The following is a 15,639-nucleotide window of genomic DNA, read 5'->3' on the forward strand; positions in this document are numbered from 1 at the left end:
ATTTTCAGTGTTGTATTTGCATTAAAATTTAAATTAAGGAATGGGTTCTTACACTTCCTTCCACTACCTTGTCGAATTATTTTTATTAAAAGTGGCTTCGATACTTTTTAGAATATTTTAGCTTTTGAACCTATGGAATTTACCTATATTATTTTAGAATGAGGATTTTATAAATTGTGTGAGGATCCTAACATCCTTTTTAATTAATTGTGTAGAATGTTTCCATCAGTTTTGTTTCTCACACTTATGGGTTTATTTTCAAACCATAGCACTCTTGGCCCATTTCCATTCTTTTCGATAACATATATAACATATGAATGAATTGAATTCACTTGGTCCAAATGTCTATTATTCTCCCCCTCATGCTGACTTCCCTATTTGTTGATGTGCACAAGTCTTCGAGCAAATGTGTGGCCTTGCTCATTAATAGGTATATCTCCTTTGCATTTATTCTTCCTTTCATATATTTCATTTTCTTAATACTTGAGGGTTATAACTCTGGTCTATAATTTGTTGTATGTAGGTTTCCCATTTGGTTTAATCAGATACGATATTAAATCGACTAGGATTAAAATTTCGTTTCTTTTTCAACACTTTGATTCCTTCGCCATTGACCTACAGGCCAACCTTATTTCAAACTACCATCCTATATATACCTTCTTTTAGGCACATGGCTTTTCGAATAAGGTTTTTAGAACCCCATAAAGGTTTCTTTATGTTTTTCGTATATGTTTGATTTCAACCCTATTACGGTTCGGTACAAAGATATTGGCCATGATTTTGTTGTAAATGGATATTACAACCTGGGACCTTGACTATAATAGATTTTCCTTCATAGCTTGTATTAATATATGAGTGTTATGTTTTCCTAATTTGCAACCTCTTTCTTTCTTTACATATACAACAGATTTGTGAAATATATCCATATGTTATGAAACCAACTCACAAAAGATAGAAAATATAGATGAACACCTTAGAAATAATCTTCTTTGAGGGGGCAACCTCCTTTAAACTACACAAATCAAAAATTATTGGATGATACAAATGACTAAACCTCCCTTCTATATATAGGAGTCTAAGGGGTCACAATGTAATCAAGCAGACATAACAGTAATAACATAAGGGAAGAAAAATAACAATAAGTGATACAATGACAATATTAATGGGGGAATCACTAGTATTATAGGGGCTTAACATGCCCCTCTCCTTCAAAAAAGCGTTTTCCTCAATGCTTGAGTAGTTCTAGATGCTTCTATATAAAATTATCATCCTCCCATGAGGAATCTTCAGCGGATAAGTTCTTCCACTTGATGAGATACTCGATGCCAAGAAATGCCTATAACCTCATGGTCAATTTTTGTGTTTTGCAACTCATTCAAATTCATTATATTTGGTCTTTTTCACATTCTATTTGTCAATTATTGTTAACTAGATCTACATGTAAAGGGAATTACTTGTTTCCTTGAAATTTTGAGTTCCTCTAGGAAGGAAATAATGATGTGACTGTGAAGAAGTAATGTCCTCCATCTGAGTCACTTGTGGTTTCAATTTCTTGCTTAGATTTAAAATCTAACTTTATTTTTCTCTACTTCTCCCATTTTCTTGTTACAGTTCCCATATCTTGATGATATTCTTTCTAATAAGCCCATACCTTGTGCAGCGTTACATAGAGATTATTCATCCAAACTATTATATTTGTTATCTTTGAATATGGCAAAGTAATTTTACTTCAAATATTCCCTTGCGAATTTTCGGTGTTGTATTTGCATTAAAATTTTAATTAAGGAATGGGTTCTTACACTTCCTCCAAGTACCTTGTGAATTTTTTTTTATTAAAACTATCTTGGATACTTTTTGGAATATTTTAACTTCTGGACATATGGAATTTACCTATATTATTTTAAAATGAAGATTTTATAAATTGTGCGAGGATCATAACATCCTCTTTAATTAACAGTAGAATGTTTCCATCAGTTTTGTTTCTCATACGTAGGGGTTTTATTTTCAAAGCATAGCACTTTTGGCCCACTTCCATTCTTTTCAATAGAATATATAACGTATTAGTGAATTCAATTCACTTTGTGCAAATGTCTATTATTCTCCCTCTCCTACTGACTTCCCTATTCTTTGATGTGCACAGGTCTTCGAGCAAATGTGTGGTCTTGCTCATTAATAGGTATACCTTCATTGCATTTATTCTTCCTTTTATATATTTAATTTTCTTAATACTCGAGGGTTATAACCCTGTCCTGTAATTTTTTGTATGCAGGTTTCCCGTTAGGTGTAATCAGATATGATATTAAATCGACTAGGATTAAAATCTGTTTCTTTTTCAACACTTTGATTCCTTCGTCATTGACCTAAAGGTCTACCTTCTTTCAAACTACCATCCTCTGTATACCTACCTTAAGGCACAAGGCTATTCAAATAGGTATTATAGAACACCATAAAGGGTTTCTTTAAGTTTTTCTTATATGTTTTATTTCAACCCTATTAGGGTTCAGTACAAACATATTGGCCATGATTTTATTGTAAACAGATATTACGACCTGGGGCCTTGACTGTAATAGATCTTCCTTTATATCATGTATTAATATATGAGTGTGATGTTTTTCTAATTTGCAACCTCTTCCTTTCTTTACATATACAATATATTTGTGTAATATAACCATAATATTGGTGTATACATTTTCTTTGATATATAAGAGTTGGTTACTCTGACTTTTGTATTTAACTCCTATGATTCATTATATCATAATGGTTCTGCATTTTATACTCTTCATGTGATTTTCCCAATTCCTCTAGGATTTCTATAAGTTATTCATCAAAAAAAATTCGTATTAGTTCTTCTTTGCTTGATATCATTCTATATGACCATGATATCCAACCTAAGTCTACTTTTAGCATCATCTATTGCTATATAGTTATTATATTATATTTGTTTGCATAATAGTTTTGTATTTATCCTACACTTATTTTTCTACTATATTAGGACAAGTTAATTTAATCATTTCTGTATAAAGTTTACATGAAAGATATATTTCATATTTATTTTATGTAATTCCTTGATAAACGGATACCGAGCGCTAACTTCTCTTCATGCAAACTTAACTCTAGCACGTGGTTATAATATTATACTATTACTCTACTTGTCACCATCCTTTGATTACCTCTACTTATTTGCAGATAATGTGTCCAATAATACTTAATATATATGGTAAAGAAATTTTTACTAAGCTTTGTGAGTTTATTAATTTACCCATTTAGTTTTGTACTACCTTACACTAGTTTTCTTTGGGATAGTCACATGCTAGCTAAGATTTTATTAAGTTCTCTTGTATTGTCTCTTTATTTTTGGTGAATAAGATATTATTAGGGTTTATCCTTTTTATAACTAATACAAATATTATAAGAATTGTATTTATGTTTATAAGTTAATGTAAATAATAATGCATTATACTCTCTTATATTTTCTAGCTAGACTTACAAATACAAATATATGATTAGCTGGTGGAGATGAATTAGATGGAGGATGAACCACATTAGTTCGTTCAAAATGTCAACCAAAACTTAATGTTTTGATTAATCCGAAAGACATCTCATTATCAACATGGAAATTGTTAGGTAAAATAGTGAGAGGGGGAGATGAATCAATATTTTTAACTCACTTTAAATTTAAATTTCATACTCAGAGTTTTGAATGCTACTAGACCTAGTGCAATGAGCATGTGTTTTGTGTAGGAAAACAATGTATATCTATTTTACTAAATTTTCAAGTTTTCCATGAGATATTTATCTTTAACCATTGCATTATTAACTAATTAACCTTCCATTATGAAGTAAATAAAAGATAAATCATCCCACATAAGCAACACACATAGAAAAACAAGATTTTATGTGGAAACCCAATGCAGAAGAAAACCACTGCTATTTTTGTCTTTGTCTTCTTTCTTATTATACAAATAAAAACTTCATTACATTTACAATTGGTGTAGAATCTTACTGGTATGTAGGTACCCACCTGCAAGAGGCTACAACCTCCACTTATTCTCGAACGCCCACTAGAAGGGAGCTATAACTCCATGATCTCATTTATAAGCTCCTATTGGAAGGGAGGTCCCACCCCATCACTAAATGTTGCAAATCTCATCACCTTGTGAACCTGGTTTTAGAATGTTTCACATTGGACCCACACCCATAATAAGTGTAAATCAAATATGCCAAACTGAAAAAACTGAGTCACAAAACTGACATGCTTCCTCTACATAAAACCCATGTACAAATATGAAATCATTCAACACTGAACCATTTAGATAACACAATCATTATAACAGTCAACCATTCACTGAGTCAAACACAAATCATTGAGCCATACACAATCATATTTCATAAATACTTCAATACATAGATAACGCAACCCAAACAACACTACCACATACAGATTATGCATATGAAGCCATCATTTAAAAAAACAACAAACATAAATCATCAACAGTCATTGTCATGAGGCACTGCAAACCCTGGACATATCTAACTTAGAATACATAAGCAATTTTTATTATGCAAACAAGTGTAGATACGGTCTTCTCATGTTCAACACCCATGTACAGATCTCAATGTAATGCAAAAACATATCTCAGTATATATGCACGACTACCTAGAAACAAATCTCCAAAAGTATACTCTTATCATGTTCAACACCCATATATAGATGTCAATGTACTGCAAACACATAACTCAGAATATATATGTGACTAACCATAAACAAATCCATGATTGTACATGATTATTCAGACAGAACCCTACATACAAAACTAAAAACTTTCACTGCAAACAAAATCACATTTTGAAAAACTATGTGTCACATATTCATATTACAACATCATTATAGCCATTCATACATCAACATTAGTGACAAGTATAATAAGACCAGGCAAGTGTATTCACTAGTTTTTATATAATTTAATATCTATCATATATGAGCCATTTCCTTTCTCCCTGATACACATCTGTTTCAGATCAAATTATGTGTCAATATTTTGTTCACTTAAACACCTAACACCTTGATCTCCATCTCCTTATATATATTTTCTCCTTAGCCAATACTTTAGGTAAATCCTTTGGTAAATTTATTAGTATTTATTGACGGGATCAAATGAATTGTCACTTTAATTTCTATGTGCCAATACCATGGAATGAATGCATATTTCCACGGTTTAGATTATGTACATGACTTTTACTCACAATACTTACATATGTACATGGCCCTTATTTATTGGAACTGTGTATACTTTCCAAACCTCACTATTTTCATTCATCTTTAATTGAACTATAATTTCTATGTCCATATAATATGTAACATCTATACCAATTTGAATTACTTCCACAGTCATCAATTTTGACATGAAGTACATCTTTTTCAAGTAGTTTTCCATCGTGGATAACATATTAGCCATAATTCCAATAGCAATTTCATGTTTCCATTCCACAAGGAAATAATTCCATTCCATATATACATATTTTGTTCATTGATCATCATAAATTAAGTCTGATATATTGTATATCCATCAAATAATTACTATAATACTGCATTTACCTTCTTTCCAATTTGTAACATAATTTAGAAATAAAAACCATCCCGTCGCAATGGAAATGCACAAAATGACACTTTTTCAGTGAGAGAGTGACTTATCTAAAAACCACCAATCATAACTATGAGAGAAAAAATCACTTATATCTATCTTGTATGTATATATTAAATAATCACAGTTCTCATCTCTAACAATTTATTTTTGCAATTATCTCTCGTCCATGCATATAGAACTTTATATAAAGTAACAACAACATATATAATAATAAATAACCATGCATGCAGGACTTATAATATGTATAACTGAATTAAAGTATGCATCATTTCGTCTATTCTATCAATATATATCATTGAGTAACTCAAAGTGAATGATAAACATGAAACAAATTTTCATCTAAATATTTTTACTAGTTGGGGAATATTCAAGAATAGAGCATATTCCAACCAACCATGAAATATTTCAAGTGGTTCTCCCTAAGCTAATACCTTCCTGCCCTCAGGATTCAAAAGATTCAAATAATATGAATAATTGCAGAAATCTTCACTCTTAGAAAATCAACAATCACTTTTCTTCCTAAGTGGTTCCTCTTATAGATTTGTCCCAATATATTTTTAGCAACATCTCTCTTTAAGGTCTACTCACCTTTTTCTTATGCCGTTTTGTTTTAATTAAAAAAAAAAAAACAAAAAACAGAAAAATTTTATGCTTGTTTAAAGCACATCTTTCTCTCCCACTTTCTTTATTGTGTTAGCATTTCTATCTAACTAAGTCATTAACATAATCTTTCTTTCCCACTATGTTAATATTTTTGACAAAATTTCTCCTAAGTATTTTTAGGAGACTTTTAAAAAATGTCCACCATGTAGAATTTAACCACTTAACAAATTTTTACACTTAGAAAAAAGTCTTCAAATTTTCTAGTGTTGTTTCTTTAATATTTCCAAACAATTCATTTATTAATTCAATAATTAAAACACAATTATATCATCACATATCTCTCATCCTAGCTTTCCTATCCATAAATAAAATAATAGTTTAAAAGTATAAAAATAATTGAGGCCTTAAAATGCAAAACATTGACTTCTTAAACCAAATTCTAAAAAAACCAGACTCCTCCATAATAGTAGTTTAAAAGTATAAAAGTAAGTGATGTCTTAAAATGCAAAACATTTATGTGTTAAACCAAATTCTAAAAAAAACAGACCGTTCCATATTTTAGTTTCATAATGGTGAGTCTGTGTTTCAATGTTCGAGAAATGGGGGTTGTGATAACGATACCACATCATAGGGTATTTTCTTTAATATATAAATAACAGTTAAGATTCTTATTAGTCCTTTCCACTTAGTTTTTATGGTTTGGCTAATTAACATTTAGCACCCATTTAATTAATATGGTTTGGATAATTATTATATAAATAAATCATTTATTAAAGTAAGTGAATATGATAATTAATGCAAAGAATATTTATTTTTTACATTATTTGGAATTTAATAAAACTCAAATGTTTTATTAAATTTTAATTACATGAATTTAGATTTATTAAGCAATGGATTTATCATGCGTCGAGAGGGATCAAATCCCTACAAGTGCAAACTTTTTTTTCTCAAATTCTACACTCCAAAATAAGAGGTTTGTACCTCAAGCCATTTGATCCCTCTTGACACATGATAGATCCAGTGTTAGATGGATCTAGGGTGGTTCCAGTTGAGGGAAAAAAAATCACATTTTTAGATTTTCATTATTATGTATATGTTTCAGATTAACTTCAAAATTCAAATTATGTTTACTTTCGTTGTCATGACCATGTAATTCTCTTATTTAATTTAGACTGTGTTTCTTTCCTTAGAACAATTTTTCAGTTAAAACTTTGAAACTTATATTTCTGAATTTAACTCACCAAACAACCCCAAAAACAACTTTGAAAGAACTTAAAAATGACTAAACAAATCCAAACAACTTCACAACCAATGATTCATATTTTATAATTTATTTATTATACTTCTTGTTGGTCCATAACCGGGCTTCTTATGATCTAAATCTCTCAGTCAATTAAGTTCAACTTATCAAACCCAAAAACTTAGAGGAAGCTACAACGAAGACTTTGTGGGACAAGTTAGGGACTTTGTACCAGTCTAAGTCTCTATTGAATAAATTGTTCCTATAGAAAGAGTTCTATAACTTGAGGATGAAAGATGGCGACTCAGTGACAGAGCATCTAAATGCATTTAATACTTTGGTAAGTCAGTTATTATCTATTGATATAAAAATTTTAGATGAAGATAAGTGCATCAATTTGTTGTTTTCTCTACCAGATTCGTGCGATAGTCTGGCTGTTGCAATAGGTAGCAATGCAATTGCCTTGGAGTTTGATGAAATAGTCTCCTCCTTGCTAGCATAGGAGATGAGATGGAAAAAATATGGAAAGGCAGAATGGTGATGCCTTGTCTGTAGAATAATGGGCCCAAAACAGAAACAAAAATAACTCCTCGAGTGGGAGATCGAAATCTCCAGGAAAACCTATAAAGGTGTGCTGGAAATTTGAAAAGGAAGGGAACTACAAAAGGGACTGTAAATCTAAAGCTTTTGAGAATGGAAAGGGATATAATGATGCTCCTTCTACATAGGCGAAAACCACCTCAGATGAAGGTGGGGATGTGTACTTGGCTTCTTCTTCAAGTACACATGTAGATCATGAGGCATGGTTGATTGACTCGGGTGGATCCTTTCACTTCACTCCCCATAGAGAGTGGTTCTACAAGTATGAGAGATATGATGGTGGTGATGTCTTCTTAGGGGATGACAAGAAGGCTAGAATCATCGGTCCCAGAAAATTCAAGTTGAAGTTGCAAGGTGGAAGGATTATAACACTGTCGATTGTTCTGCATATTCCTGCATTAACTAGAAATCTGATTTTTGTAAGAAAGTTGGATGATGCAGGTGTAAAAATAGTATTCGTGAAAGATACCTACAATATGGTTTGGGGAGCACTTTTATTGGTGTGGGTAGTTCAGATTGGAACTCTATGCAATCTACAAGGTAGCATTGTTATTGATGGGTGCAACAATTCTGTGGTTCCTAAAAGTGGAGCAGAAAATCTAGTGGTCTCTGGACAAAAGACCATGGTATGGCATTAATGGCTTGGACTTATTGGAGAGAAGGGCCTTTGAATACTTCATGGTAAAGGTAGGTAGAAGGTATGTCTAATAGCTCTCTGGATTTTGCTTTCTGTAAAAATTGTGTATATGGGAAGCAAAATCGGGTGAGTTTCCCCTTTGGTGGTAAGAGGGCGAAACAAATATTAAAGCTTGTGCATAGTGATGTGTTTGGAACTATGTCAGTTCCATTACTAGGTAAGCTTTTGTACTATGTATCATTTATAGATGACTTCTGAAGGAATACATGGACATATTTTCTCAAGAAGAAATCTGAAGTCTTTGACAGGTTTAAAGAATTTAAGGCTCTGGTTGAAAATTAGGAAGAGAAGAAGATAAAGGTGTTGATGACAGATAATTGTGGACAGTATTGTAAGAAGGAATTTGAAGAGTTCTATAAGAAGTGTGGTATAGCACGGGAGAAGACTACTCCATACACACCTGAGAAAAATGGATTTTCAAAAAGAATGAAGTAGACGTTAATGGAAAGGGCAAGAAGCATTATCAGTGGTGTTGGGTTAGGACATGAATTCTGGGGAGAGGCTGTGGAGACTTCATGTTACCTAGTCAACAGATCACCTTCATCAGTGTTGGAGGATAAGACTCCACAAGAGGTATGGACTGGCAAGAAACCCTCTCTTTCACATTTAAGGGTATTTGGATGTGATGCATATGTATATGTTCCAAAGGAGAAAAGAACAAATTTGGATAGTAAATATGAAAAGTGCATATTTTTTTGGTATAAGGATGGTTTAAAAGGTTATAAGCTCTGGAACCTAGTAACAAGGATGGTTGTGTAGAGTTGAGATGTGGTTTTTAGAGAGGTGAAATATGTTATTAAGCATGAACTCCTACTAAGGGAACCTGAGAAGATAGAGTTTGAGCTAAAGGAGGAAGAATTGAACTCTACAAAAGAAGAGGACTTAGAAGATGAAAAGCCAAAAACTCTGGTTGTGAGAAGATCATTTCGAGAAAGAAGGTAGCCATCAAGGTAGCCCGAAAGGTGCAAGTAGCCATGGCAGTGTCTGCATTTAAATCATAGTTGCTCGTAATCTAGAACTTGTATGTGTGACCAATCAGCCACCGTGACTTTTAATGGCTTCAGGGAGACCTTCCTCGAGGTATAATTCTACACAAATTCTAGCACAGGAATACTGGTCCCTTCCTTCTGCTCGATCAATGTATTTACCTAGCTTGTTGCTTAAGGATTCCAAGGATTTAGGGTTCCAGCATTGGAGAGGAAAGTGGGGCAATCTCACCCAAACCAGAATGACTGAGGGCACATCCTGGGTAGGGTCAAAGTCTGGAGTCCATTGGTTCAGATATTGTCCTTTAGGCCCCATGAAGTACGAGACATTTATGAATATTAGGTTTCCACCTTCTGCTGCTTCGAATACAAATACAAAGAAGCCTTTTATTCCTTCTTTGACCAGTGAACACCAGTTCCTTTGAACCCAAGCTTCAACTGCATTTGGCGAGGGCCATAAAATTGTGAACTGGTCGATAAGTCCTGTTTCTGCTAGATTTAGTGCCACTTTAAAAGGCTCTTCAGTAGGCAGAGTAACTATGGGGATAGTTGCCATTTTTTTCACGAACTTCTATTGATTTTTAGATGTTGGCATTTTATTGAAGGCTACAACCAAATCCTGGAATGCGGCTAGCTCTGGTGGCAAGGTAGTTTCCTTTTCACGACCCCCTCTTGGGGACATGGCTCTGGAGCTTCGCTCAGTGTTGAGGTTGGTTGTGTCTCTTTGCCTCTGTGCTTCATCATGCCTGCAAGAGGCTACACCAGGCTCCCGCTAGCTGGTTCCGCTCATGAAAGTTTTTACCACTCCCGCTCCTACTCCTAGCGTTGTTTTATTTCAGATGCCTAGCTGGTCCGTCATAACAACTAGTTTTGATCACATTTATCTATTAACGACAGACTTCCAAGGTGGTTATTCAATGCTACAAGGGTTGAAACAAACTCATTTCTTACATCAGATCTTAGTTAGATTATGTAATAGGACCTTGAGTTGTTATGTCACATTGAACCCTATATGATGATACTGAAACTCATACACACATTGGACTTTTCTGCTTCCGTAAAAGTTAATTTCACAAGTCAATTATGTCTTGATAAATAATAAATACAAATTTTGATTATTCATAAAAACATTATGAAACCAAAATATTATCCATTTTAATATCAAACTTCACCCATTTTAATTGAGGCATTAGGAAAAAAAAATTCTCAAGTTAAGAAAAATAAAGAGGAGAATGTTAACATCCTAATCCTAAAGTTTATTTAGATAATTATTTTATTTAGAGGACTGTAGCAATCCATTTGAAAGACAAATATTTATTTTTCAATATTATTAAAAAATCTACTATACAATTTTTTTATTGGAGCATAATTTGAAGGCCTTATCATAACATTTGCGTAATATAATACATGTACATAATTACTTCACCTATTGTGGATATGTTAGCAATATACAATCATGATGTTTTGATATGTGTAGTGATTTTTATTATTAAGATTTACAAAAAAATCATCCAAAAAATCAAATCCTTGAAAATAGCTCATAATTGAGTAAATAACATATATATTATCTGTTATTTCCTATGTTAGCAATTTTTCCTATAAAAATGGATAGGAATAAGATGTAAATGCGTGTCACCATTATTTATGTTCTCCTCAATACATATGTAGGAGTGAAACTATAAATTTTAGATTTACTAGTGGTTACTACCAACCAAAATTTATACAAGTCAAAGCCAGGAAGTAATTTATCTCATTCACATCTCTATTTATTAGTTCTTGCCAAAGTAAGACTATAGACTTATAATTTGATAATTAACCACTATTAATTTACAATTAAAGCTTTGAAAGTTATATTCTTGAATTTAACTCACCAAACAACTTCAAAAGAACTTAAAAATGACTAAACAAATCCAAACAACTTCACAACCAATTATACATATTTTATAATTTATTTATTATGTCTCTTGTTGGTCCATAACCGGGCTTCTTATGATCTAAATCTCTCAGTCAATTAAGTTCAACTTATCGAATCCAACAACCATCAAAATGATTACATATGGTAAAACATATCATTTCAAACATTACACGAAAACAGAAATACATTGTAATCGTATGTGAAAATCATTTCAATAATTATAATAAAACATGTGGTTATATATGGAAGAAGATATTGTGAATTCTTACGACACTAAAAAAAACGAGTGCCCGGAATTCACTCGGTCATTTCCCCACAAATCTACAGCTTAAACCTGAAATTCTGCTCTAAGATTTTACAATTCACGGAGAATTTCATTATCCGCAGAAGGTTCTCCCATTCTCCCGATAGCTGTGCTGATATCCCATCCAAGTTGTGCAATTCTAAAGTGAACGCACTCAAGTATATTACATCCTTTAATCACACAAACCGATGGTTTATCCTCATTTTGACCTTTACGAGAAAAATGTTTAAAAATGCGATTGATCCCATCTACTATATGTAAACCTCTACAGTGAATATTATCAGCTGATGGGCCTCCTGTCATCAGTATGTCCTTCAAAAGATAAAAACCCAACTCAAGCGCTTTAAAATTATGCTGCCCCTCTGCTCCGACTTCTAGAAGTTGTTCCTCGCTGAGACCTATCACCTCTTCCGATCTATCGATTTCTCTAGTGATGCAAATAATTATAGCATCAACCAGGATTTGTGATTGAACTGGATTATGTAGATAAGCTGTTGTGATCCAGGATCTCCGCAGAATAGAAATCACGTGATTCAAGTCTTCTCTTCTAATATCCCGCGCATTCGTTTCAGACAATTTCTTTGTAACAATAAAAGGGCCCACGACTCCTACAACAGTTTCGTATAATTCTCTTCCAAGGGATTGCTTAGGTTGGGCATTCATCTCATCAAAAATTTTACAAAATATTCTTAACATAAGGGATTCGATTTTCATATAGTTTTCGGGATAAAGATAAACAAACTCAATCGTTTTGATATACCCCCCAATCAGTAGAACATTCTTTGTTCCATCTACGTCATATATGTCCCAAGGTTTCAGGCCGATAACATCAATCGCCCTGGCGATTTCCTTGCAGACATCCCATACAATTTCTTTGGCATCGTTTTCTACTGAATTGCTCAGGAGAAGGATCCATACTTTAATGATCAGCTCGTTCAAGTATGTGAAGCCATGTAAGGATCTGAAAGTTTCTGTGTTCCTAGAATCAAACTGACAATACATGCGCAGTAGATTAATTTTCTTCCACATTGCGCAACACTGCGTTTTCGTTGTCACGTTTTCTGACAAAGATTCCCCTAATATGTCCAAATACTGCTTCATTTCTCCCTCTTGCAAAATTTTTGCGTACTCCTCAATTACATCTATCTCTGAACTTCTGCACTCAGAAAATTTCTGATGTTTAATGTAGTCTTCCATTTCATGCCTCAATTTTGTTTGGGGAATGGCACATTTGGCGTTGAACCATTGTTTAGTAAAGGGGTTCTGTGCATGACGTTTGGTTTCCCAAATGGTCTCTAAAGTTTTTCTATTGTACAGACTCTGTGTGGGATCTTGGTCAAGCGGTAACCGCACTGGATCGTATGCAAAGTCGCACGATATGATGTCCATATATCTTTCAGGAACCATTTTCCTCTGGATTTCAGTCTCGTTGATTGTAATACTACAAAATATCTGATCACGTTGACAGCACTTCAATACGAATGAAATCGTTAATCGGAAAGCCAAAACCAAATGAGAGTTTAATTTCTATTTATAAGAATATATACGAATGAAATCGTTAATGGGAAAGCCAAAACCAAAGGAGAGTTTAATTTCTATTTATAAGAATAGAAACCAAAGGGGAAAGATTAGGGTGAGGGTTGGTTGCTTCTCTCCGCGTTATTGGAAAGGGTCGGCTGCTTTCTCTCTAGGCTGGACAATTTATTTTGGGATGGTATTTAAAAGAAAATTTTTCCTCGACTATTTTATAATATTTTTAATAATATATATAAACTAGCAATTGTCTCAAAAGGTACAAAGAGAGGTCGATAGGATCATTAAATTGGATTGCTAATTTTTTCTAGAAGAGTTGATTGGTTTGTGGAAAACCTTGTTTTCTTGCGCTCGATAATTGTGCAATTACTTTTCTTTAGATGTTTTGTTTATTTCTATAGTACAAAAAATCCATTGAATGTCTTATTTCATTTTAAAGTAAGTTAATTAACCAAACCTCTATAGATGGCCAATCATATACAAAGAATACATCTCATTCATATGCAATACCAAATCCATCTTTTCAAGCATGAACACATGCCATTTCATAAGCACAATAAATCCAACTCCTGAAATTTCAATGCTTGGATGCATCCCAACCCATATTTTACTTAAATTTAAATCCATAAACACACCCATTCATGAGCCATAACAAAGCCACAAAAAAAACCCTTAACCCGTTAATACAATAATGAGCAAAAACCATTGCATGCATCTATCCGACTCCTCGACTAACGAGGAGAGAAGGACAGGGTAACTGCTCTAGCAGATTGATGAGCGCTAGCAGTAGAAGTCGAGGATTCCGACATCGTTGTAGCGGTGGAACACGTAGGTCTGGCTCCAACATCACCTACGAAAGCCGGTTGTGTCGGTTGAACACGAATCTCTAAATCGGTCGTTAACAAGGAGTCAACCTTTGACATCGCTGGCCGCAGCCTCCAGGAACCTTGAGTGCAAAGAAGAGCAATTGTGATCACCCTTAACCCCTGCTCTCTTGGATATTGCCCCTCTAATTTTGGATCAACAATATCCGAAACGTTACCCTGTTCGTATTTATTCCTTGCCTGCAGCATATCGATGAAGTTCAAACTTTGAAAAAAATAACGGTCTGGTTGGAATTACAATTTATTAAACCCGAAGCGAACCCATTCCAAAAATTTATTAAAACAGAAACGAACCCATTCCAAAAGAATTTGCATAGGGTTTAGCAGTGTGCCATCTGCGCACTTTCTCCCACTCACGATCTCGAGTACCACTATCCCATAACTATAAACGTCGGCCTTTTCCGTCAATTGCCCATGAATGGCATAATCAGGGCAGTGTAGCCCTTGCGTCACAGCAAATTCGTGGAAACCATAAATTAATGCTAGCATTTTACACCTTAAAAGAATAGATGTTTCGAGAACAATTGCTAAATGAATTGCACAACTTACATCGTTCCTCCGAATCTGGTAGAAACATGGGTTTGACCTTCTGGGAAGAATCTAGCCATTCCAAAATCTCCTATTTTAGAATGAAAACTCCCATCTAAAAGTATATTTGCACATTTGATATCTCTGTGTATAATGAGTATGTTGGAATCCTCGTGCAAATATGATAGGCCTCGAGCTGTGCCTACTATAATGTCTATACAGATTTCCCAGGTTAGACCATTTCTTGGCTCTCCTGCGTACCTCCAACAATAATATTCGAAAAACTAAAAACAGGTTAAAAAAAAATAAAAAAATTAAACGTGAGTTCAGAAATTAAAAACTTGAATGGTGAAATCAACACATTTGATGGAAAAAAACTTAATCATGAAATGTTTCAATACAATTAAACAGAGGTTTTGGATATAGTTATCGAATTCGAATTCGGTTAAGTACTGGAAAAATTCGATTACTATGTAAAATTTAATAGGGAAAAAATTTTAGAATATGCATCATAAACATACTTATTTTTTCAAAATTTTAAAAATGGAAAGGAACAATAATTATATTCAAATCTTTAAAAAAGTTATTAAAATATTTTTACTTTTTATCTTTAGGAATGACTTTTCTGGTTTAAAATGTTACAATCTCTCTTATTTTAGATGATAAAAAACAAACGAGGGAAAAACTAAAACATGTAGAGTAAA

General features: G+C 33.2%; 1 protein-coding gene across 1 annotated transcript; it reads right to left on the reverse strand.

The window, feature by feature from the left end:
* Positions 1–14,254: 14,254 nt before the first annotated feature.
* On the reverse strand, positions 14,255–14,896 carry LOC149260935 (cold-responsive protein kinase 1-like). The gene is made up of 2 exons (XM_089461603.1): positions 14,702–14,896; positions 14,255–14,587 (listed from the first exon to the last, which is right to left on the reverse strand). Exons 1-2 carry the CDS (start codon positions 14,894–14,896, stop codon positions 14,255–14,257), a joined length of 528 nt encoding a protein of 175 aa, XP_089317729.1.
* Between the last annotated feature and the right edge of the window lie 743 nt (positions 14,897–15,639).

The sequence above is a fragment of the Pinus tabuliformis genome, chromosome 6 (genome assembly GCF_031772625.1).
Source record: "Pinus tabuliformis cultivar Carrire ecotype Pingquan chromosome 6, CPIR1, whole genome shotgun sequence".
Taxonomy (NCBI): Eukaryota; Viridiplantae; Streptophyta; class Pinopsida; order Pinales; family Pinaceae; genus Pinus; species Pinus tabuliformis.